Consider the following 26,499-nt stretch of genomic DNA (forward strand, 5'->3'; position numbering starts at 1 on the left):
ATCTATGTGTTTGTTAAAAAAAGTTAAAAGGTCGAGAGGCTCTAGAACAGACCCCCAAATCACATGCTTAGAGCCAGCCAGAACTGGATTCCTTTGTTCTGAATTCTGGCTCCCGCCCTCTCTAGACACGGGCCATAGCAGGCCCTCAACCTTCCCAGCCTCTGTTTCCTGGCCCACGCGTGATGATGGCACTGGTACCCACGTTAATGATGTACAGATTAATGTACAGTTCACATAAAGCGCTTGAGACATAACAAGTGCTCAACCAGCAATGGCTGTTATGACCCAGCAGAGCCAGGACATGAACTCAGGGGTCCTAAGCTCTAAGCTTGTTCCCTGTCCACTGCCCGCGTCTCCCTCCTACGAGTCTCGCCTTCCCACAGAAAAGCGCTTAACCTCTTGGACTCTCTTCTAGAATTTTTTTTTTTTTTTTTTTTTTTTTAGCCGTGCCACGCGGCATGTAGGATCTTAGTTCCCTGATCAGGGATTGAACCTGTGCCTCCTGCAGTGGAAGGGCAGAGTCCTGACCACTAGACCGCCAGGGAAGTCCCTTCTACAATTTATTTTAAATCTTTCCACTCAGATTGTATTTTTCAACCCTCTAATATTTTTTTGTTCTTCATCTTTGGGCTGTCTGGAGTGGTTTTTCCATGTCTTTAAAAAAAAATGTCGAGTGGTCAGAGCAATTGCATCGAGGGCCAGGCCTCAAGGGAATTCCTTTGCAAGGGCACTGAGGCAGCCAGTGGCCATGTCTTTCCAAGTCTCAAGTAAGTACCACGCATCTTTCCTCATTCATATTTTATTAGGAAGCCAGATTGGAGAATTCATCAGTTATAAAACTTTAAATATGAAATGAATCACTCTTATCAAAGAGATGATTCAGGTGGGAATACCAGATTTTTCTTAAGAGTAGAAGCAAAGGCAAATATGGCATTTTATTTTACACATATTTAATAGTCATGAAAAAGGAAAAGAACTTTAAAAAAACAACTCTGTGCCAACGTGAACATCCAGGAACTGCTGTGGAGGTGGGGCTGTTAGAGCTTAAATGTTAAGATCATCCAGAAAAGTGACATAAGTCATCTTTTATTAAAATAGAATATCTTTGTCTCTTTCCACCATATACATATAGATATTTTCTCTTTAAATAAATATATGTTACGTATTCTAAACGATGACTTAGTTGACAACATTCACGTGGTGCTCTCGGGCCAGGGTATTGACTTGGTAAGGAAGACAAATACCAAAAACATCGAGTGTATGTGGGTTCTCGTAAGGCGGATTTTCCAGGATTTGGGAATGTGTCTCAGCTCTCCTCACACGAGGACTTCTGAGTCTTCTGAGGAGTCGTCGGCAAATAAGAGTTCATCTGACACTGGGCTCCCCAAGGGCAGCGTGCTGGACTGGGACCAGGAGACCCCATTCCTTCCCAGCCTGTCCTCCAGTAAAACACCGTTCCTTCCCGCCGTCCCCATCGCTGGGGCAGGAGGAGCCTGCTCTTCCCAGCCCTCGCTGACCCCGTTCAGGATGTACCTCCCCTCGTGAGGTCTGTTGTCATGGACTTCTGCGGTGACCACGCTGACGGTGGCGCCGGGTGTGCAAGAAGCAATGACCAAGTCGGGATGGATGTTCACGTCCAGCTGAGCAAGTGCCGAGCCCTCCGCCGGGCCCTCGCAGCTCCCCAGAAACTGTGTGTTGACGTAAATGATGTCGGCTTCGTCCTGAACTTCAGGCAGGCTTTGCAAGAGCTTTTCTAGCTGCAGCCTCAGCATTGAGAAGGTGGGGCGGTCCAAGGGCTCAGCTCTCCAGCACGAGTGCATGACTTCATACCTAGAGGCGAAGAAGAGTGTTATCTCCTGGCGCAGCACGCACAGCCCACGTGCAATCCGCCCCTGCTTCTCCCACTCAGGTGGGAGTGGAGGGGCTGGGGGAGGGGGAGGGGAGCGGGGGTCCTGGGAGCAGACAGGTGTCAGCGCCAGCTCCACACTCACCGTCGCTCCAGGCCTTGGGAGGCTCGAGGAATGAAATCCAGAGGGGGGCTGGCGTGGGCAGGTGTGTGAAGAAAAGGGCAGTGCTGTGACGGCGGCAGGTGAGCCCTGGGCTGGGACAGACCCTGACTTGAGGCGGCCGCAGCTTCGTGGCGCGTGTAGGGCTGCTGAACCTCGGCCACCTGATGCTGCTCCGTGAAGGAGAAACGCTCTGGGGCCCCTGCTCTTCTCCGTGACTTCGACCTCCTCCAGTAAAAATAATAACCGCGGACCTGTCATCGGCATTTCCTATCTGACAGCCATCGTGTAAGGTACTTTTATTATTATTTTTTAATTAATTTATTTATTTTTGCTGTGTTGGGTCTTCGCCTCTGTACGAGGGCTCTCCCTAGCCGCGGCAAGCGGGGGCCACTCTCCATCGCGGTGCGCGGGCCTCTCACCATCGCGGCCTCTCCGGTAGTGGAGCGCAGGCTCCGGACGCGCAGGCTCAGCGGCCACGGCTCACGGACCCAGCCGCTCCGCGGCATGCGGGATCTTCCCGGACCGGGGCACGAACCCGCGTCCCCTGCATCGGCAGGCAGATTCTCAACCACTGCGCCACCAGGGAAGCCCCGTAAGGCATTTTTAGAGATACTAGCCTGCTTAGCAGCACGAGCCCACACACAGGTACTGGGATCCCCATTTTACAGAGGAGGATCCTGAGAGCGTGATGCTTGGCCCCAGGACGAGGGTGAAGCTCTGACCCACATCAGAGAGTGTCTGACGCCAGAGCCCATGTTCTTAACCACTGAGCAGACCTGCTAGCCATGGGTCAGACCCTGACGGGTTTAGGTTCTACCCTATGGGCAAGGGGGAACCACAGAAAGATTGTGCTTTGGTGCATTCCCATGACCAGATGATAATTTTAGGAAAGTTGCTTTGGATGTCACCCGAAGGATGTATTAGGATCCTGGGGGTGATGAGAAGAACAAGACAGGAGACAGAGGAGCCTGCACTCCCCTGTAGGAAACAGGGACCCGCTCGTTCACGTACATATACTGTGGATGTCAATGCGCCAAAGTTCCCACAAGTGTCACCACCCCCAGGACCCGCCAAGCCCTGGACCTCTGTGGTCTGACGGTACTAGCAGACTCCGTTTTATTGCACTTCGTTTTATCACACTCCAAAGATACTGTGTGTTTTTTTTTTTTTTTTCCCCAGTTGAAGGTTTGTGGCAACTCTGCATTGAGCAAGTCTATTGGTGCCATTTTTCCAGGAGCATTTGCTCACTTGGTGTCGCTGTGTCACAGTTTGGTAATTCTGACAATATTTCAAACTTTTTCCATTATTGTTATGTTTGTTAGGGTGACCTGTGATCAGTGATCTTTGATGTTACTATGATAATATTTTTGAGGTGCCACAAAGTGTGTCCACGTAAGACAGCAGATTCAATCAAAGTACGTTGTGCCTGTTCTGACTGCTCCACCGACCGGCCATCCTCTGCCTCTCTCCTTCTGCCTGGGCCTTTCTATTCCCTGAGACACAACAATAGTGAAATTACGCCAATTAATAACCCTAGAACGGCTTCTAAGCGTTCAACTGAAAGGAAGAGTCACAGGTCTCTCACTTTTAAGTAAGCTAGAAATGATTAAGCTTAGTGAGGAAGGCGTGTCCAAAGCTGAGACAGCCGGAGAGCTAGGCCTCTAGTGCCAAACGGCCCAGTCGTGGATGCAAAGGAAAAGTTCTTGAAGGAAATTAAAAGGCACTACTCCAGTGAACACATGAATGATGAGAAAGCAAAATGGCCTTATTGCTGATGTGGAGAGTCTGAGTGGTCTGGATAGAAGATCAAACCAGCCACAACATTCTCTTAAGCCAAAGCCCAATCCAAAGCAAGGCCCTACGCAGTGGTTGAGAGTCTGCCTGCCGATGCAGGGGACGCGGGTTCGTGCCCCGGTCCGGGAAGATCCCACATGCCGCGGAGCGGCTGGGCCCGTGAGCCATGGCCGCTGAGCCTGCGTGTCCGGAGCCTGTGCTCCACAACGGGAGAGGCCACAGCAGTGAGAGGCCCGCGTACCGCAAAAAAAAAAAAAAAAAAAAGAAATATATTTTGTAAAGCTAGAGTTGCCATGGGTAAGAGATTCCTCTAATGAATCTGAACAAAGTAAAGTGAAAACCTTCTTGAAAAGATTCACCATTCTAGATGCCATTAAGAACATCTGTGATTCATGGCAAGAGATCAAAATATCAACATACACAGGAGTTTGAAAAGAAGTTGATTCCAACCCTCATGGATGACTTCAAGGGGTTCAAGGCTTCACTAGAAGAAGTCACTGCAGATGTGGGGGGAGAGCAAGGGAACTAGAGTTAGAAGTGGAGCCTGAAGATGCGACTGAACTGCTGCAATTTTAACCTGTTTTTTTTTTTTTTTGGCTGCACGGAGCAGCTTGCGGGATCTTAGTTTCCCAACCAGGGATCAACCTGGGCCCTCGGCAGTGAAAGTGTGGAGTCCTAACTACTGGACTGCCAGGGAATTCCCTGAATTGCTGCCATTTTACGATGAAATTTTAATGGATAAGGAGTTGCTTCTCATGGATGAGCAACGAAAGTGGTTTCCTGAGATGGAATCTACTCCTGGTGCAGATGCTGTGAAGATTGTTGAAATGACAATAAAGGATTTAGAATATTATATAAGCTGAGTTGATAAAGCAGCAGCAGGGTATGAGAGGACTGACTCCAAGTCTGAATGAAGTTCTCCTGTGGGTAAAATGCTATCAGACAGCACTGCATGCTACAGAGAAATCGTTGATGAAAGAAAGAGTAGATCGATGCAGCAAACTTCACTGTTGTCTTATTTTAATAAATTGCCACGGCCATCCCAACCTTCAGTAGCCACCACCCTGATCAGTCAGCAGCCACCAACATTGAGGCGAGACCCTCCACCGGCAAAAAGATTATGACTTGCTGAAGGCTCCGAGGATGGTTAGCATTTTTTAGCAATAAAGTGTTTCTTTTCTTTTTTTTTTTTTTTTTTTTTTGCGGTATGCGGGCCTCTCACTGTTGTGGTCCCTCCCGTTGCGGAGCACAGGCTCCGGATGCGCAGGCTCAGCGGCCATGGCTCACGGGCCCAGCCGCTCCGCGGCATGTGGGATCTTCCCGGACCAGGGCACGAACCCGTGTCCCCTGCATCCCTGCATCGGCAGGCGGACTCTCAACCACTGCGCCACCAGGGAAGCCCTAAAGTGTTTCTTTTAAAAAATATTTATTTATTTGGCTGCGCCAGGTCTTAGTTGTGGCATGCGAACTCTTAGCTGTGGCATGTGGGATCTAGTTCCCTGACCAGGGATCGAACCCGGGCCTCCTGCCTTGGGAGCACAGAGCCTCAGCCACTGGACAACCAGGGAAGTCCCCACAGAGTGTTTTTAAAATTAAGGTATGTACACCATTTTCTAGACATAATGCTATTGCACACTTAACAGACTACATTACAGTAATCATAACTTTTTTTTTTTTTTTTTTTTTTTGCGGTACGCGGGCCTCTCACTGTCGTGGCCTCTCCCGTTGCGGAGCACAGGCTCCGGACGCGCAGGCTCAGCGGCCATGGCTCACGGGCCCAGCCGCTCCGCGGCATGTGGGATCCTCCCGGACCGGGGCACGAACCCGTGTCCCCTGCATCGGCAGGCGGACTCTCAACCACTGCGCCACCAGGGAAGCCCAGTAATCATAACTTTTATATGCACCGGGAAACCGAAAAATTCCTGTGACTCACTCTACTGCAGTGCTCTGGAGCTGAACCCCCAATATCTGGGAGGCACGCTTGTACTGGGAGAAGGAATGGAGGGGAGGGGGACCCTGAAAGACATCTGCTGGCTGTGGGGACCCAGTGGGATAAGAAAGAACAAGGTGGCCTCCGCGTGTCACCCTGGAGACGAGGAGACCGAGGGCCGGTGCCACGAACCACAGTGGCTGCAGCTGGGAGGCTGTGAGTTCGGCCGAGGAAAGGTCCCCCGGAGGTGATGGGAGCACCACCCAGAGCGGCCTCTTGGGTGATGGGGGCCTGGTCATTCAGAGGTGGGGGTGATGCCGTAAGAAGAGGTGGCCCTCAGTGGGCAGGACCGGGGAGCGGGGCTCCAAGCACACCCTGTTATTTCTCAGGGTTGACTGTAAAATGACCGAGGGGCAACGAAACACAGGAGTCAACTCATCTCCACTACGGTGAGACAGAAAACAGAGATGCGCTGAAATATCCGCCTCAGTTTTCAAAGAAAAGACCCCAGATACGGAAATGCAGAGAGCTCTCTGGGGAATGCTGTCGTTCGCCAGCATCCAGACTCAGAGGGGACCTGGGAAGCGGGCTTGGCTCACCAGAGCCTCTGCGAGCCTGCGGTGTGAGGAAACAGCCTGGGCGTGGGGACCGCAGAGCCGCTGCTTCCTCCTGCTTTTCCCCAGCCTCCCTCCCCCAGCCGCAGGGCACTGCTGACACTGCAACTCTTTCACCTAAAAAACCACCTCTCAAAAACCGACTCAGCATTCCCTGGTCATGGCTCTACACGCAGCATCTAAAACCACAACGTGACACAGCTTAGACCTTGCTAAGACCCCAGATAATCAACTTCTCCTGGAGCACCAAAGAAGCCAAGACAGAAACAGCCACAAAAGTCTCCATTCAATATTGTTTGACAGAAATGGCTTCCTCATTTGCAGAAGCAAACATCTCATTCATGTGGCCCTTTCAGAAACGACCGTGAAGCCTCAGATCTAATTGAATTAGGATTTTATGATGTTTCTTTTAAAGGGCTTGTGACTTCTGTTTCTCTTCTAAACGTTATGGATTTACAACCATACTCACCACCACCACTACCACCGCCCCCCCGCAAGCAGTGCGAGGCTCTGATCAAAAAAAAACTTTCCTTCTGTTTGGCCGCGGTGGATCTGGGAGGCCCATGTGCAAACTGACCGGGGCCTTCTCACTGGTCCGAGGAAGCAGGGCCAGAGTGTGAGTGTGAGTGTGGGTGCGCGTGTGTGGAGTCCTGCACGGGCCCACCTGCCCGAGCAGCACAGCCCGGCGTTCCACGGCGGAGCCCACGCAGGCCCACGGTCCTGAAATGTTCTTGCTAACCACGGTGAGAATGCCCCTCTCCGAGCCCACGACCCCTGTTACGCTGGGGACAGACTCATCATTAGGAAGGTTCGGATCACCAAGCTAGAGGCAGTGCCCCAAGAAACGATGTTTTAAAAGTCGGCAAGGTGTTTGGGAGGGGATCGACTTGTAAAGATGTTATTAATCGCGGGCACCATATGTGACACTTACCGTGCGTGCTCCCTGCAGGCTGAGCACTCCACACACTTCTTTGTTAACCCTCCAAATACCTCTGCAGAATACGTGACTATACTTTTTTGGTGGCTGATCACGTGGCACGGAGCGGTCAAGTCAGCTGCAGTGGCCACAAACGTGGCTAGTTAGGAGGCAGAGCCTGGCCTCTCTGACTCCAAGTCCCAGGCCTCTCCCCGTACTGTCCACCCCGAAGAGAGGGGCCTGTTGGGATGGGAAGGGCACTGTGGTCCTGCACGCTGGGAGCTGGGGGGGGTCTCACGCCGGCTGAGTGTACAGTCTCCCTGGGATAGTTTTTTATTTTTTTTAACAATATTATTATTTTTATAAATTTATTTATTCATTTAGTTATTTTTGGCTGCGTTGGGTCTTTGTTGCGGTGCGCGGGCTTCTCATTGCTGTGGCTTCTCTTGCTGTGGAGCACGGGATCTAGGGGCATGGGCTTCAGTAGCTGTGGCACGCGGCCTCAATAGTTGTGGCTCATGGGCTCAGTAGTTGTGGCTCGTGAGCTCTAGAGTGCAGGCTCGGTAGCTGTGGTGCACGGGCTTAGTTGCTCCACAGCATGTGGGAGCTTCCTGGACCAGGGCTCGAACCCATGTCCCCTGCAGGGTTGGCAGGCGGATTCCTAACCACTGCACCACCAGGGAAGTCCATCCCTGGGATAGTTTTAAAACATACATTTCTGGGCCTGTTCTGTACCAAGAGAATCACAATCTCCAGGCACAGGGCTGAGGAATCACATTCTTAGAATATCCCCTAAGCAGTTCTGATGACCAGCCTGAAAGCAAAGTTACTGGCTTAGATTTCTAAATTTCCTGATTCAAGGTATTCCTGTGATTGGTTTGTTTAAGATGTTGAATGAAAAGAGAAGCATGACTGCAGCAAAAGAGGGCAGAAAATCCTCCAAGTACCTCATGCATTGTAAAGTCGACCTATTTATCTATAGGATATACAGTCATCCCTCGGTATCCATGACAGATTGGTTCCAGAAGCCCCAGCAGATACCAAAATCTGCAGATGCTCAAGTCCCTTACAGTAGTTGGCCCCCCCGTATCTGTGGGTTCTGCATCCACCCATACAGAGGGCCGACTGTATTTCCTAGAGGGGCTTACGGAACTTCAGAACACGTGCGGGCTCACCGGAGATGTGCACACACCGCTTCCCACACCAGGAGAGGCTCCTGTCCCAGACATCTGCGTGTGTCATCTTCTGCCCACATCCGCCTGGCTAAGTGTCCCCACCCACTATGGCGGTGTGTCCCCAGGTCTTTGCAGGGTACCCCGAGATGAAAAGCAGCTGACTCACAGTTCATCCAAGCAGTCCTCTGGCTGTTTCAGCCTGTGGCCGTGGAGCAGATAGTCATATATTTCGTGGTTCTGGACTCCAGGATAGGGGGTCATTCCTCGTGTGGCTATTTCCCACATGGTCACGCCAAATGCCCACTAAGGACAAAGCGACAACGTCAGGATGCAAGTCTTTCCAGAAGGGCTGAATGGACCTTTTCATGGGGAAAGGTCATTTCCTTAGAGCCCCGGCGGTCACGCACAAAGCTGACAATTATGTTTGAGATACGCCGCTCTCCCAAAACGGCAGTAACGTGGGGTCGGAACGTCACAGTTCCCCATTTTTACTAAAGCTGTTTGGGAAATGAGACAAAGGCAGATCTAGCCTTGTGTCACGTCAGTGCTCTGTTTAACGTTCTGTTCCTACTGTTGTCGGCAAGTGCTTTCTTTTCCTGATCTCTGGTTAAGGGTATGAATACACAGCACCTTTTATACAGCATCTTAGCTCCAAACAGCCATGGGATGAATTCATTTAATTTAATGTGCATATGAAACATCTTAGTTGCAGGCAATGAGTCACTATACTGTAGCAGAGGCAAGTGGAAATAAGTTAAGGGCCTTTGCCATCCTCTGAATGTCAGGCTACTTCACCAGAATCTAATGTGCCGCCTGAATTAAAGCATGGAGCGATAAATAAAGAAAAGTGTGAGCATGCCCCAATCCTCAGCTGATCAAAGAGTAAGATGTCCTGCATCACCGGCTTAAGTCATCTCTTTCAGCACGCCTTCCTCTTTGCAATGCGGGGCCCCGAATCAAAACTCTGTACGTACGTACCACGTCACTTTTACTGGTGTATACTCGGTCCGCGAGACTCTCTATGGCGATCCATTTCACAGGCATCTTAGCGATGCGGCCCTGGCGGTAGTAGTCGCCACTGTAAATCTTCTTAGAGAGGCCAAAGTCCGCGACACAGACAGTCATGTCATCTCGCAACCTACAGAGAGCGACGGAGTGAGTTCACGTCCTCAGCGACCTCAGAGGCAAAGCCTTAAATCACAGGTCTGCCCCTGATGCAGCTGAAAACATTCACAATGAGTAACCAAAAGATAGAGACCCCGCAGCCTGCGAGGGTCCTGCTTTGGGACCAATAGCAGAGCAAGTGAGGGGGAACCAGATGAGTTATCACTTTCTACCCTTCTGGTCTGTGTGGGAATCTGGACCATCCAGGGCACCTGGGCACAGAGGATGGAGCCAGCTGGAGGAACAGAGGGGCACGGGAGTAGAAAGAGCAGCAGCTCCAAGCCAGTGCCCCCTGGTAGACTCATCTAGAGCCCAGTAGCCTTCCTGCCTGACGTCTGGAAGCAGCCCTGGCTCCATAGATTAAGTAAGCCACTTGACAGCTTGGGGGAGGTGGGGAAGCACGTGCTGTAAGCAGGGGACACTGGACTTCCTGCTAAGACGGTGCCAGGTGGTACCTGAGGAATTAACTGGAAGATTAAAGGAATACAATTGCATTTACAGCCCAAGCAGTTAAAATTGATCTTAGACGAGAAGGAGAGGAGGAGGAGGAGGAACGCGTGGTCTGGAGGTAGGGCGACTACCTTGTCCCTCTTTGCCTGACACTAACGTCTAAAACTAAAAGTCCCACATCCTGGGAAATCCCTCAATTCTGGACAAACCAGACAGCTGGTCACCCTACCTCGTGGGAAAACCATGAAGGAAATGTTAAGGGGAAGAAAAGGTTTTCATGATTCTCCCTCCATGGTAGACAAATGATTTCAATGAAAAACAAAACCAAGCCCCTTCTGGGTTTTCAAAAATGAGGCGAAAGTGACAGAGGGCCGGGGGGGCAGGGTTGGTTAGGAGGAGGGACAGGCTCCACTGTCACATGTCCAACGAAGAAAAACGAATAACAGCAATACGTTTAAGGAACACTCTCTCTTCTTGCAATAGTAAATTTCAAATCAAGCAATAGTTATTGTTTTTGAAGATTTACAGCAGATAATGGCTGTTGAAATAGACTGAAGAGATGGGGAAGGTGAAGTTCGAAGTTCTTGTATAAGCCCTTGTCTCTCTGCTGCAAGAGGAAAGCTTTGGTGTAGTCAGGACAAAAGTACTTCACAAGGCAGTATCATGAAACCTCAGGGACAAAACCATTATGATTTTCATTACTGTCTTCATGATCAGCTGACTTATATGTAACTCTGGATCCCAATAAGCTGATGGCAGTTGGGGAGGATCCCAAAGTTCACACCCAGTACTCCTAGCTGAGTGAGAGTGCAGTCACACATAAACACACCAAACTATACAAGATAGATAACTCATAAGGACCTACTGTATGGCACAGGGAACTCTACTCATTGCTCTGTAATGGTCTATATGGGAAAATAATCTAGAAAGGAGTGGCTATATGTATATGTATAACTGATCACTTTGCTGTACACCTGAAACTAACACAACACTGTAAATCAACTGTACTCCAGTAAAAAAAAAAAAAAAAAAAAAAAAAAGAAGTCACAGGGGCGTTGTGGAGGCCAGCCAGACTCTTAGAGGCAGAGGCAGTGAAAACCCTCGAGCAAACACCCAGCCCTGTGTCAGGGCGGTAGGAACCCCATCTCCGGGGCCTGCCACACTGCCACCTCCCAAGCCGAATCCTCCTCCATATTTTAACATCAACAGGCCACCCCATAGGCCCACAGATGTCTACCACCATGAGGTCCGACCCACTCCAGGATGGGCCAGGGCTCTTACATGCAGTTTCGAGCAGCTAAATCTCGATGAAGAAAGTTCCTGTTGCTCAGATACTCCATTCCCTGGGCAATGTCCACCATGAACTTCAACAGTGTCTGCAGAGGAATATGCTAGGGGGTGGAAGACACAAGGAGACAGATGATTATTATTTTTTTTCTGGCCACACCACGTGGCTTGCAGGATCTTAGTTCCCTGACTAGGGAATGAACCCGGGCCCTGGCACTGAAAGCGCAGAGTCCTAACCACTGGACCACCAGGGAATTCCTGAGAGACTATTATGATTTTTTAAAATAAATGAATGTATTTATTTATTTATGGCTGCGCTGGGTCTTGGTTGCTGCGCCTGGGCTTTCTCTAGTTGCAGCGGGCAGGGGCTACTCTTTGTTGCGGTGCGTGGGCTGCTTAGTGCAGTGGCTTCTCTTGTTGCGGAGCACAGGCTCTAGGCACGCAGCCTTCAGTAGTTGTGGCACGCAGGCTTCAGTAGTTGTGGCTCCTGGGCTCTAGAGCGCAGCAGGCTCAGTAGTTGTGGAGCACAGGCTTAGCTGCTCTGCGGCATGCGGGATCTTCCCAGACCATGGCCCGAACCTGTGTCTCCTGCGTGGGCAGGCAGATTCCTAACCACTGCGCCACCAGGGAAGTCCAGGATTATTTTTTATTTTTTATTTTTATTTTATTTTATTTTATTTTTTATTTATTTATTTTTTTTTATTTTTTGTGGTATGCAGGCCTCTCACTGTTGTGGCCTCTCCCACTGCGGAGCACAGGCTCCGGATGCGCAGGCTCAGCGGCCATGGCTCACGGGCCCAGCCGCTCCGCGGCATGTGGGATCCTCCCGGACCGGGGCACGAACCCGTTTCCCCTGCATCGGCAGGCGGACTCTCAACCACTGTGCCACCAGGGAAGCCCCCAGGATTATTTTTTAAAAGGAAACCAAGTTACTTCCATTTGAGGGGGTGAAATGATGGCTTTATGACTTAGAAGTGTGGCCATGAAACAAGGAAATTTCCATATCACTAATGTCACAAATAAGGTTTTAAAAATGAAAAACAAACAAAAACCAACAAACCCTAAAACTTCTTGGCAAGTCTCACATTTTCTTCTCCTCGTCTTTAAAGGTATTTTAAAAAATTAATTTATAACTTTAATGCAATTCCAAAGATACCGCCCACAATTTATTGTGTGTGTGTGGCCAGTTAATAACATTCTTTTCACAAGTTATGAGCTCAAATGCGATCCTTGTGTCCTTCTGAGTGGCAGTGGGACAAAGAGAGGAAAAGAAGGGGGGTCTGGCTGCAGTGGGGGAGGATCTAATGTTCTGACAGCAAAAAGCCCATGGAGAAGGAGCTGTTCCCAATTATGCACCCACATCTGGTATCATTTTATTGTGAAATGTTTCAGAAGAGGCTTTTTTTCTTCTGGACAGAAAGTAGGATGGTCTTTACCCCTTATCATGGGACCAAAGTACCACAAGTAAGTATTCGGGAATTTTCATTTTTGTTTCTCTAGGGCCTTCCTGTAAGTTTTAACAGCCTAATGTTTTTTTTCTATGTTGTAAAAATCAAACCAGACTGCATGTTAGAAAACCTGCCGTGTTGGGACTGATTAAGAGGATGATGACTAATGAAGACTTCTGTGTAGTAATTCAATGTTTTACTGCAGTCAGAGCCCTAAAGAAAAGAGTTCACAAAGTTCCTAGAAATCATAAATGGGTCCACCCATGATATATTCTTCCCCAAGGCACTGGATTTATGGTTTATTCTATATGGCACATGAGTCTTCTAAAGTGGTACTCGTGAAAACACTGAATTTTTTTTTTTTTTTTTTATTGGGCTGTGCTGGGTCTTAGCTGTGGCATGCAGGCTCTTAGCTGAAGCATGCAGGATCTAGTTCCCTGACCAAGGATCGAACCCAGGCCCCCTGAGTTGGGAGCATGAAGTCTTAACCGCTGGACCACCAGGGAAGTCCTGACACTGAATTTTTAATGATTTATATTTCTCAACTAAGACACGTGTCAATCACAGACTGTATATATAACAAAAATGCTTTATCCTTTACCCTTACATAATGGAGTTGTTAAAAAAAACATAAGTAAATCAGGCATGAAAGCCTTACACCTCTGTTCTATGTATCTGGGGCATTTGATTTTCTGGATGCTAATTTCCAGGAAAGAATTTGGGTGCTAAGAAATATCAAATCTGCTGACATTCATGAAAGTATAATGCATATCAGGTGCTATTCATTTGTGTTATTTTTTTCCAAGCAGAACTATGTTAATCTTGCAGACTGCGACCAAAGGTCATTTAAAAGATCATTGTGTGGTAAAACTAATAAATGAGGTCAGTAAGGTTGCAGGATACTAGATTGACATACAAAACTCAACTGCATTTCTACACACTAACAATGAACTGTCTGAAAATGAAATTAAGAAAACAACATCTGCAAAAGAATCAACAACAAAATACTTAGGAATAAATTTAACAGAAGAAGTGCAAAACTTATACTCTGAGAACTACAAAAGGAAAGAATTAAATTAGTTTCTAAATAAATGGAAAGGTATCCAGTGCTCATGGATTGGAAGAGCAGGTGTGCTATTCATACAGAGGACAGAATGGCACCCAGGTCCTGCTGAAGAAGCACATTTATATGACTGAGACCTAGTCTTGGGCCACTCTAGCAGGACCAGAGGTATTTATTGCCAAGGAACTGACTGATAAGGCAGTAGAGATTTGAATAAAAGCTTGATTTTCTAGTTTGTCTATGATGCATTTTGTGACTTTCAGCTTTACATGTGGCCACAGAGTGTCAACATATGAAACTACATTCCTTTTAAAAACATTCCTTTTCAATTTTTATAAAACCTGGGAGTTTCCATCATTGGAGATATACTTTATATTTTTGCAAATCGAAACTATTCATGAGTCAGTAAAATGCTGTGTACTTGTTTCCTTGTTATTCTGTTCAGAAGAACATCAGACGACAACAGTACTCTTGGCAGACACGAACTGATTCTATACTTTATACAGAAGGGCAACAAAACTAGAATAGCAAAATCAACTCTGAAAAAGTAGGATACATTTGGAGGAATCACATTACCCGATTCTAAGACAATAAAGCTACAGGAATCTCAGTGGTGTGATAGGGGTGAAGGATGGCACATAGCTTAACGGAACAGAACAGAGAACTCAGAAATAGACCCACACGTGTACAACTGATGTTTCACAAAGGTGCAAAAGCAATTAGTGGATTAAGGATAGTCTTTTCACAAATGATGCTGGTCATCTATATGCAAAAAAAGCAACAAACTGAATTTCACACCTTCTACAAAACTTAATTCAAAATGGGGCACAGACTTAAATGTAACATGTAAACCCACAAATTTTTAGAAGAAAACACAGAAGAAAATCTTTTTCATCTGGAGTTAGGCAAAGAGTTCTTAGAAATGACAGTGAAGGTATGATCCATTAAAAGAAAAAACTGATGAACTATACTTCATCAAAATTAAAATTTTTTTGTTCCTGTGAAGAGAATACAAAGCCAAGCTACAAACTGGGAGAAAAGTCTTTGCAAATCACATATCCAACAGAGGAACTGTAGCTAAAGAACTCTCAAAACTCAACAAGAAAACCAACAACCCAATTAAAAAATAAACAAAAGACTTTAACAGACACTCACCAAAGAGGATATAAAGATGGTAAATAAACACAAGATGCTCAGCATCATTAATCATTAGGGAAATGCAAATAAATTTCATGATAAGCTATCACTATACACCTATCAGAGCAGCTAAAAACAAAACAAAACAAAAAACTACAGCTAATACCAAGTGCTAACAAGAATGCAGAGCAACTGAATTTCTCATACATTCCTGGTGGAAATGTAAAATGGTACAGCCATTCTGGAAAGTAGTTTAGCAGTTTACTATAAAGATAAACATACATTTTCCATATGACCTAGCATCCCATTCGTGGGTATTTAGCCTAGAGAAATGAAAAATTATGTTCACTCAAAAACCTGTATGTGAATTTTTATAGCAACTCAAAACTGTCATAGGTCCTTCAATAGGCAAATGGAAAAAGCAAACTGTGATACAGCCATACAATAGAAGCCTCCACAGCAATAAAAAAAGCAATGAACTACTGATACATGCAACTTGGATGGCTCCCAAAGGCATAATACTGAGTGAAGGAAGCCAGTCTCAAAGAATTACAAACTATATAATTCCATTTATATGGCATTCTCTAAAAGACAAAACTGTAGTGATGGAGAACAGATCAGTGGTTGCCAGGGGTTAGCCATGTGGGCAAGGTGTAACTATAAAGGGGTAGCAGCAGGAGGAGGAGTTTTGGGTGACGGAACTGTTCTGTATCCTGATTGTAATGGTAGTATATGAATCTATACATGCATTACAATTTATATAACTATAAACCAAAAAGGGAAAAAAGTCATGTTTTTCTGTATGATAATTAAAAAAAAATTTTTTTAGAAGCCCATATGATTTAAGTTTATTTATTTATTTATTTATTTATGGCTGTGTTGGGTCTTCATTTCTGTGCAAGGGCTTTCTCTACTTGTGGCAAGCGGGGGTCACTCTTCATCGCGGTATGCGGACCTCTCACTATCGCGGCCTCTCTTGTTGCGGAGCACAAGCTCCAGACGCGCAGGCTCAGTAGTTGTGGCTCACGGGCTCAGTTGCTCCACGGCATGTGGGATTTTCCTGGACCAGGGCTCGAACCCGTGTCCCCTGCATTGGCAGGCAGATTCTCAACCACTGCACTACCAGGGACACCCTTAAAATATTTTAATAAAGGATATAAATGGCCTATTTCTCTTCTACAAAGATTCAAGAAAGATATCCAATCTGAGGCTCACTACACTTGCACAGGGGTCCAAAAAGGGGAGGAGAGTTAAGCTTCACAAGATGGATGATTGTTGGTCATCAAACAAACCTGTGTATTTTTATTTTTTTACTACAGAAATCACTCTTGTGAAATATGAAATCCCCCACCTGCAAATTATTAGAAAAATCATACAATATACCAGGAAATTAAATGTAGGCAAAATCACTCATCAACATGAAGCAAAATCCATTCAAGAGGATGCTATGCAGCCGTTCACAGACATCTGTCTGGAGGCTGCCCTGTCGGGCAGGGGCACCCATGGGATGGGGCAGAGAAGAACTAAAGGCATGGGGTCTGCAGCCAGTTCTGCCTCCACCACTGCTGATCTGTGCCTCAGTTTCCTCACCTGAGATTCTATTAGTAACTACTTATTATGGTGGCTGTGCCATTGATATATGTGAAACACAGGCTGGCCTCTGCCAAACATTTGAGAAATGTTAGCCCCTGTTGTTGGCCTACAGGCAGATGTGTACATACTGAGCCCCTGCCTGTGAAACACACAGATGTGGAATAAACGGTTGCGATGTGAATGTCCGAGGATGCCAATGTTGGGAATTATGGGTAATTTTTTCTTCTTCTCCAGGCTTCTTATAATGTTACTGTCTGTTTCTTGGGGGATGGGGCAGAGAAGGAAAGCACTCAGCCATGCTGAGTCCCCTACTTTGGATTAGGCCCTTCACCTCTTTGGAGGAGCCCCAGTGACTTTGTAATAGCTCTGTGATGTGGCTACAATCTCCTGTCTCTGGTTAGTATTTGTGCTGGTGAAAGACTTAAAGAAGCCATGAACAAAATAGGTGTGAGCACAGGACCATGGGGGTAGCTAAAAAAAGGAAGGGGCTCACTTTCCCATTTAGGTCTCTTACGCCGTCCCTGGAAAGAACGGAACAAGTACAAGAAAAAGGAAAGCAAAAATCTCCTGGCCTGTTCATAACACACAGGCATAAGCTACCAACGGGGGCAGCAAGACACAGGGAAGAAGGCTCTAGAAAATGTTCCCCCTAAATTGGGCCTCAATTTTTATGTTTTTTTTCAACTGCCTCGCCATATTATAAAGAAATGGCTGTTCCTACAGGTTCACGTGTCTCTTGGGATGAGGACCTTCCCCAGGAAGCTCCCTCAATGCAACTTCTCCCTGAAAACTGAGATGGCTCCGGCACTCAGTAATTTCAGAGTGAACAATCTAAAAAGAGGAGACTTTCAAGGAAAGAGACCACTCTGACAGCAAGAGGGGCCCGTTCTGCTCCACTCCCAGCCTGCTTCTCCGTCACATACAACAGGAATAATGAAATCTATGGGCAGGCCGGTTATGAGGATCACATTTCAACCCCCAGGGTGCACAGTGAGCACTGAACAGAGGCCAACGTCCCCTCCTTCCCTCCGTCATTTTCTAGGTTAGAGGCTGGCGTTGTCCAGGTCCTGTCACAGGAGCCCCAAGCGCTGTTCAGAGTCCATGTAACTGGGTGATCAATTACCTTTGGTCCTGTGTCCAATCGGGAATAGAGTAAATAGGTGTGCAGATCCCCGTATTTCATGAAGGGTAAAATCACCATGGGCCTGGGGATGCCTTGAGGGCTCACTTCTATACACACACCTGGAATGAAAAACAGAGAGTAAGTTACAAAGAGCCCTTGTTACCAGTGACCAGAAAAAGCACTGCAGGAGCACTGGCCAAATTGAAAACATGTGCTCTCAAGTTAACGGTTAAAAAAACAAAACAAAACAAAACCCTCACAACTCACATGCTGTATTCTAGAATATGGAACACACACTGGATCCACTTCTTGGTATTTCTTTTTCTTTCAGACTAGTGCCAATCTTTGTGTGAAAGCTCTCAAAAATTAATCGATACCTAGTACAGCCATCTATAAACCCGTGGCGTTTTTGTTATACTGAGTCTAAGTGAGGGGTAGTGACTGCAGCAGAATTCAAGGGCAAACTAGTTTCATGGGATGGTTAAATACTTAATCGTATGAAGAAGTCCCCTGCAACCAAATGCTTAAAACTATTGGAAGAATTCTGAGGGCCAATAGGTGAAATTCACATCTCTAAATGTTAACACATACATGGGGAAAAAAACATCATTTGTCGTGGATGCTAGACTCAGAGCCTGTCTGTCACCTGAGATCAAGCTTACAAAGCTCTTGCACGTGGTGGTACAATTACAGAGCACCATTGTTCTCAGAGTCTGCTGAAGTCAATAGTTACAAATGAGCAACAGTAGTTTCTTTGACATAACACTGTCTCCAAACATTAGTTTTCCCATCTCTCTGCAGTGTCCATCATAATAAAACTTTGAAAGTTCCCCAAAGAATTTAGCATTTATCAAGTCACAGGAAAGCAAAAAAAAAAAAAAAGTCAGCAGAATATTCAATGATTTTTAGGTCGCTCTTCCCTCCTGGAATAGTATCACACAGTAACCACTTGATACGGGCTCTCCATTTTGTATTTTTTAGCAAACAGTGCCACAAAGCCAAATTCTGCCTATTAAATCACTGACTCAAATCACTTGAATCAAGGGCCATGAAACTGTCAGTGTAGATCCCAAGAAACCAGTACTTGAAAGATGTCAATAAATTGTTTCTCAAAGATGATCTATGGAATTTGTCTACTTTTACAGCTTTACTCCACTAGCTTTTGATTCACGGATAAACTAAATCAATACAAATTATAGCATAACCAGCTTTCATGTCTTGTAACTGGGGTAACCGGGGGCCGTTTTAATCCACAATCACCTAGAACTCTGTGGACATGAAACATTCCTGAGCCCACTGATGTCCAGGAAAATGCAGGCCTATTTTTACGACCAGCCTCAGAAAACATAACCGTAAGAAGTCTTTTGGGTGAAAACTCCCTTATTTTTATTTTATTTTATTTTTTGCCACACTGTGCGGCTTGCGGGATCTTAGTTCCCTGACCGGGGATCGAACTCGGGCCCCCTGCAGTGGAAGCGCCCAGTCCTAACCACTGGACCGCCAGGGAAGTCCCGAAAAACCCGATGTTATAAATTGCTTCGGAGTTATACAAAGTGTAAAATTTATCTGCCCCAGAGATTTTTCCTGTGGCCCAGAGTGGATTAGCCGAGCCCCTCCAGCCACCCAGTCCTATGTTTCTTTGAGTACCTAGGAGTCGGATGACATTTGGGTGGTTGAAGTCTTTCATGCACGCAGCCTCACTGAGAAACTCCTCAATCTCTCGCTGCGAAAAGTTGTCCACTGAAAGAAAAGACAGAAAATGTTAGGCACGAGTTATTTACTCAGAGAAGGGGAGGGGGCAATAGCAATTCTGTTCTTTAAAAGTAAAATCAGGGGCTTCCCTGGTGGCGCGGTGGTTGAGAGTCTGCCTGCCGATGCAGGGACACGGGTTCGTGCCCCGGTCCGGGAAGATCCCACATGCCGCGGAGCGGCTGGGCCCGTGAGCCATGGCCGCTGAGCCTGCGCGTCCGGAGCCTGTGCTCCGCAACGGGAGAGGCCACGGCGGTGGGAGGCCCGTGTACCGCAAAAAAAAAAAAAGTAAAGTCAGGCAAAGGCAAAATGATAGCAACAGTAAACGAGTGTTTGTCAGAGACTGGTCGGGGGAGGGATGAATAGATGGCGTTCGGGGATTTTAGGAAGGTGAAACTTCTGTATGACCCTGGAATAGTGCACACAGGGCATCATGCATCTGTCAAAACCCACAGAACAAACAACACAAGGTGAACCCTAATGAAACCTATGCGTTTCAGTTAATAATGTATCGCTATGGGTTCATCCATTATAAAAAATGTACCACACCCATGCAAGATGTTAACAGGGCATACTGTGTGAGGGGAGGGGGCATATGGGAACCCTCTACTTTCTGCCCAATTTTTTTTTTTTTTTTTCCAGCTGAGCTGCAAGGCATACAGGATCTTAGTTCCCTGGCCAGGGGTCAAACCCATGCCCCCTGCAGTGGAAGCCCCGAGTCTTAATTACTGGACTGCCAGGGAAGTCCCTGCCCAATTTTTCTATAAACCTAAAACTGCTCTAAAAATGAAAGCATATTAGTTTAAAAAAACTAAAATCAAATCCAACTGATCTGTTGCAATGATTTCTGCCTTCAAAAAAGAAAGAACAGGTTGGGGGTCCGCCTGCCGATGCAGGGGATACGGGTTCGTGCCCCGGTCTGGGAGGATCCCATATGCCGCGGAGCGGCTGGGCCCGTGAGCCATGGCCGCTGGGCCTGCGCATCCGGAGCCTGTGCTCCGCAACGGGAGAGGCCACAAGAGTGAGAGGCCCGCATACCGCAAAAAGAAAAAAAAAAAAAAAGAAAGAACACATGCTTCTCTCTCTCACCACGTTTCTTGCAAGTCTGGTTGCCCAATCACGCCTTGTGAACTAGATACTTTCATACTGAGTTTTTGGAATTAAGCCAATTTAAGAGAAACATTTAAAATTCTGTATTATGGTAAGTGAAATAAGCCAGTCACATGAGGACAAATCCTGTATGATTCCACTTTTATGAGGTATTTAGAGAAGTCAAATTCACAGAGACAGAAAGTAGAATGGTGGCTGCCAGAAGCAGGAGGGGGCATGGGGGATGGAGGGTTGTTGTTTAATGGGTACGGAGTTATGGTTTTGCAAGGCGAGAAAGTTCTGGAGATGGATGGTGGTGATGGTTGCACAACAGTGTGAATGTACTGAATGTCCCTGAACTGTACACTTAAAAATGGTTAGGATGGTATATTTTATGTTATATATATTTCACCACAGTTAAAATCAAACACAAAGCCAAGCATACCTTAGGGAATCTGCTTTAACGGGGGGAAGTGTTGACTGAAATTACATGTAAGAGCATGTAGTACAGGGTCTGTACCTCCTATGGGCTTAAGATATATTAATCTTCCTATCCAAGCAAATTTAAGCAAAAAAATTCTACAGACCTGCAAAATGTCTGCCAACTTTGCCCCAAAAAACCAGGTGAAATGGGCAAACCCCTTCCCCAGGGTCTAACCCCTCCAGGCAAGTGTAGATGAGCCTGGGATTCAGAGGCCAGAGACTGGGTTTTTAATCTTTGGTAATTAGCATGGATACAATTCACATACAAGTTACTCTAATTAAGTAAAAGGATTGCAGAACCAAGGCCAGAGAGGAAACAGGTTCCAGGCCCAGCTCCTTTTACTAGGGCCCCTAAACTTTCTACTGGTGAATTGGGATAAATGATGGAAGGAGCCTTCCCAGGGACACGCTGAGAGGTTAACAGAAAAATGAGAGAGGCAGGAAGGATGCTGACTGTGGCTTGATACCCAGACTCGGCTCCACACCGGGTTCAGCTCCAGTCAGTACTCTAACTTCGGGTTTTCTCAGTCTATGGAGGAGATTACCCACACCTACTTCCTAGCTGTACTGATTTCCTGCTCCTGCTGTACTGATGAAATGTGGGAATAACTGCAGTGCCCTCTGGCACACAGTAAGAATGACATAAGGGCTTCCCTGGTGGCACAGTGGTTGAGATTCCGCTTGCCGATGCAGGGGACACGGGTTCGTGCCCCGGTCCGGGAAGATCCCACATGCCATGGAGCGGCTGGGCCCGTGAGCCATGGCCGCTGAGCCTGTGCGTCCGGAGCCTGTGCTCCGCAACGGGAGAGGCCACAGCAGTGAGATGCCCGCGTACCGCAAAAAAAAAAAAGAATGACATAAGTACTGGCCATTATTATGTATATAAAAAGCTTGAAAAAGCAAAAAGCACCAGCCCGTCTGACTTGGTTATTATGGTTACTTTTTATATTTAAATGAAAACTTCAGCCTCCAATTCTGGTTAAGAAGTCTCAGTACATGCTTATAATCTAACTGATGCTTTAATGCCCAATAAACAGTGGATTTAAATTTTAGGAAGAAACCAATGTTACTTTACCCCTTGATCAAAAATAATATTGAATACACACAAGGGGTAAAGGAGGAAGCAATATTAAGAGCATTAACAAACACAGCACCAAATAATTTTCCTCTGTATGAATTGTGAAGACAACTGCAGGTGAATGGTGTATGATCATGGTCAATTTCATGGGTGCCCAGCTGGACACCTGAAGAACCGAACTTAGACAATCATGTGTCTCCAGGCCCTGGAGATGCTTCTTGGAGAAGGGCATGGGGGGACCCATTATGTTCCGCCATTGCAGTCTGGTCAATCTATGGTGAGGAAAACTCCGGCCCAACCCTCCTCCTTTCTAGCTGTTTGATTTGGACAAGTCACCACCTTTCCAAGCCTTAGTTTCCTTATCTAAATGGACATGGGCACAGACTCTGAAGGGCTCTAACTGGCATCTGCCACTATTTTTGTCAACACTGTAATTCATTCTCCTCCATGCTGCAACCAAAGTGAACTTTCTAGAATGTAATAATATGCTCTTGTCCTTATTTGCTTAAGACTCTTAATAGCGCTTTACTACTTGTGGGATGAAAACAGATTCTGTGTGATGACTTATCAGGCCCTTCCTGACCCAGATGTAAGCACTCTTCCCAGCTCCCTTGGAGATTGCAGTTTATGATCATAGCTCTTGATATGCCTTTAACCAAAGGGTATTTCTCCTCTCTCTGGGAATCTTACCTTCCAGGCAGTACACAGCTTCCCGCAGACCACACAACCACCCTCAAGTGAGGAAGTGAACCCACCAAGCTAAGCCAGACCAATCCCTGGGGTCAGATGCTGCCACAAGCTCAGTCCTGCCTTGGAAATTCATGCTTTACTTTGGAATCATTATCTCTACTAAATGATAAGAGAGGGGGAGGGAGAGAGTAAAAATAACAAATGTTATTGCCTTGAGTGTGCTAGGGCTCAGGGTGGGCCACCCCAAAACATGCCACAATGGCATATTGATTATTTTGAATTACAGTTACTTAGGAAACAGCCAATGCAAGAGGGACACTCTGATACTCCTTTCTGTCCTCCTGAAAGCAGAAGATAAATCTCTCATGTGAAAGCTGAAGGACACCCTTATCGCCAGAGATAGGGAATTCTGGCTGAAGAAGCCTGTATAAACAAACCTTGTTAGTTCTTTCTTTCTTTTTTAACATCTTTATTGGAGTATAACTGCTTTACAATGGTGTGTTAGTTTCTGCTTTATAACAAAGTGAATCACCTATACATATACATATATCCCCATATCTCCTCCCTCTTGCGTCTCCCTCCCAACCTCCCTATCCCACCCCTCTAGGTGGTCACAAGGCACCGAGCTGATCTCCCTGGGCTATGCGGCTGCTTCCCACTAGCTATCTATTTTACACTTTAGTGTATATATGTCCATGCCACTCTCTCACTTCGTCCCAGCTTACCCTTCCCCCTCCCCATGTCCTCAAGTGCATTCTCTACGTCTGCATCTTTATTCCTATCCTGTCCCTAGGTTCTTCAGAACCATTTTTTTTTTAGATTCCATATATATGTGTTAGCGTACGGTATTTTTCTCTTTCTGACTTCACTCTGTATGACAGACTCTAGGTCCGTCCTCCTCACTACAAATAACTCAATTTCGTTTCTTTTTATGGCTGAGTAATATTCCATTGTATATATGTGCCACATCTTCTTTATCCATTCATCTGTCGATGGACACTTAGGCTGCTTCCATATCCTGGCTATTGTAAACAGAGCTGCAGTGAACACTGTGGTACATGACTCTTTTTGAATTATGGTTTTCTCAGGGTATATGCCCAGTAGTGGGATTGCTGGGTCATATGGTAGTTCTATTTTCAGTTTTTAAGGAACATCCATACTGTTCTCCATAGTGGCTGTATCAATTTACATTCCCACCAACAGTGCAAGAGGGTTCCCTTTTCTCCACACCCTCTCCCTTGTTAGTCCTTTAAATTGACTACCCCAAGCCCAAACTTTGAGCTTTGCTTTGATTCTTCACTCATTGAGCACCTAAAACCCACGTTTCTCTGTCCTGTCAATTCCTCACAAATTTACTATTTCTTTGTCTAAAACGTATAAAAGCTGCCTCTTTGGCCACTTCGTAGGTCCCATTTCTATGACATTTCCTGCACATGGATTAAAACTTATTTCTTCTTCTCCTGTTAATCTGTCTTGTGTCAATTTTATTAGGCCAGCCACAAGAACTTAAAAGGGGTGGAGGGGGAAATCCCCCCCTCCCTGACAAGTGTAAAGAATATGTAATATTCTGAATCACTTTGTTGTACATCTGAGACATTGTAAACCAACTTTACTTCAACAATAAATAAATACATAAATGAATACATAAATAAATAAAACCAAACATTAAAAAAAAAGAATAAAAAAAAAAGAATATATGATGCAGGTATGAAGAGCTCATTACAGTAACTTTCCCTCTGTGACCTTAATAGTGCTTTGGATGGCCTTCTGACCCATTGGTGACCGAGACCATGACATATGAACTCCATCATTCATCACTGGCCTGATGAAACACTGGATACTGAAGCAGCTGCCCACCCCCAGAAGAATGGGTTTCATCAGGGTTAACTCACACTTCATGGTTTTCACGGCCACCTTCTGAGAGGTCCCATCCTGCTGATTAAGATTTCCTTCCATGACAGACCCAAACTCTCCTGTGAAGTAAAACAACATCTATATTGACCTTGTGCAAAATCTCTCTTGCCCACAGAAATGCAATAGCACTGTAGCTGCTGTTTTCACGTGGCTCCATTGTGACCCCAACACAGCAGCTGGGCAGAGCTGGCCAGGTCACCCACACTGGTAAACCCAGGGCACAGGCCATGCCCTAGCCTCCTGCCTGTCACAAGCTTAGTTGGCTCAGACTTAGCTCAGCTCATCATTTTATTAAGCATCATAACTGATTCAAGAAACTTACAAGACAACATGGAAATTGTTACTGACATGTATCAAGTACAAACTCTTAATCCCATTGTCATTTATCCTAAGACCATTTTGACAAATATGTATTTTCACCTCTGTTCCTATTTAATTAGGAAGGTGACAAGAATAGTAAACTTAAGAACTAGAGGAATAAATTGAAAGTATATAGGAAGCCGACCAATGAATTGCGTGCATTTTAATGAAGAAAGGAAATTAATATTTTTCAAGAGCCTACTGTGTTTGTTAGGCTCTGCAGAGGCCCTTTTCATAGGCCAAATCTGAGTTTCAAAAATCACTGTTTACTTTTTCATTTTAACAGTTATAAGATAGAACTATTTGTATTATAACTTAAAGTCACAAAAATGGTATTTTATTGAATAAATGTATATTTTTAAAAATGGCTGTGAACTGCTTACCTTCTTACTCATATTTTAAAAGAATTAAACGCTTACCTTCACCCAGAATTTTCCCAAGAATTAGAAGGTTCCTGTCAATCACGACATCTTCTAGTTTATTTTGCAGTTCCTCACTGACTCCCAAGCTATGTACTATAAAAGGAGTCACAGAACATACATGACCTGTCAGTATGCTTCCTTTCATCTGAATATAATTAAAATTGTAAATAAAGTATAAAGTCCTATAAAAAAGTTAAACATTTTTCTCATTTTATATCCATAGCTCTCCCCCCAAAATGCCAGTAGTAAAATATCACACTTAAGCCTACTTAATGATTAAACTGAGTAAAATGAATGTTTCAGGGCAAAACTAATCCTGAAGGATTATAAAAATCAGAACCATATTTCTCTTCCCACTGGGTGGTAGCAGCAGCTGGCAATCAGATTCATGCAGGGGAGCTTTGCCCTTGACTCAAAGGAGTGAGGAAGGTAAGTCAATATTCTTTCTTTTCGTTTTTTTTTTTTAACTTTTAAATATTTATTTATAAATTTATTTGGCCGCGCCGGGTCTTAGTTGCAGTACGCGGGATCTTCGTTGCCGCGTGAGGGATCTTCGTTGTGTCACGCGGGATCTCGTTCCCTGACCGGGGATCAAACCCGGGCCCCCTGCATTGGGAGCTCGCAGTCTTAACCACTGGACCACCAGGGCAGTCCCAAGTCAATATTCTTTCTAGTGGAGCATTTACTAGTATACCCCTAACTGTGGGATACAAAAAAGTCATCAGGACACCTCCCCTGCCCTCCCATGCCAGGGAAGGTGGCACAGAATCCACAGGAAACATGTAGAGAACAAGGTACAGTTTGTTTTACATATGGTATATAGAACCTCATTATAATGACATAGAAAGTGCTAAATTGAATACTTGGTGGGGGACTGAAGATTCAGATTTTCTATGAGGCGTAGATATGCAGCACAGACAATCAGTGTTATCAATAAAAGGTGTTGGGGCTTCCCTGGTGGCGCAGTTGTTGAGAATCCGCCTGCCGATGCAGGGGACACGGGTTCGTGCC

The 26,499-nt window shown here is 45.9% G+C and overlaps 1 protein-coding gene across 1 annotated transcript in view; it reads right to left on the reverse strand.

The window, feature by feature from the left end:
• Window positions 1-790: 790 nt before the first annotated feature.
• MERTK (MER proto-oncogene, tyrosine kinase) overlaps window positions 791-26,499 on the reverse strand; it is a 117,297-nt gene continuing 91,588 nt past the window's right edge. Inside the window, exons 12-19 of the mRNA XM_081254357.1 lie at window positions 25,486-25,581; window positions 24,685-24,765; window positions 19,351-19,443; window positions 17,704-17,822; window positions 11,334-11,443; window positions 9,417-9,576; window positions 8,605-8,741; window positions 791-1,830 (exon numbers count right to left, since the gene is read on the reverse strand). Of these exons, the coding sequence (XP_081110483.1) occupies window positions 1,317-1,830; window positions 8,605-8,741; window positions 9,417-9,576; window positions 11,334-11,443; window positions 17,704-17,822; window positions 19,351-19,443; window positions 24,685-24,765; window positions 25,486-25,581 (1,310 nt within the window). The 3' untranslated portion in view covers window positions 791-1,316. The remainder of the gene's footprint in view (window positions 1,831-8,604; window positions 8,742-9,416; window positions 9,577-11,333; window positions 11,444-17,703; window positions 17,823-19,350; window positions 19,444-24,684; window positions 24,766-25,485; window positions 25,582-26,499) is intronic.

Source organism: Mesoplodon bidens (assembly GCF_964165515.1).
Source record: "Mesoplodon bidens genome assembly, chromosome: 14".
In the NCBI taxonomy this organism is placed as follows: Eukaryota; Metazoa; Chordata; class Mammalia; order Artiodactyla; family Ziphiidae; genus Mesoplodon; species Mesoplodon bidens.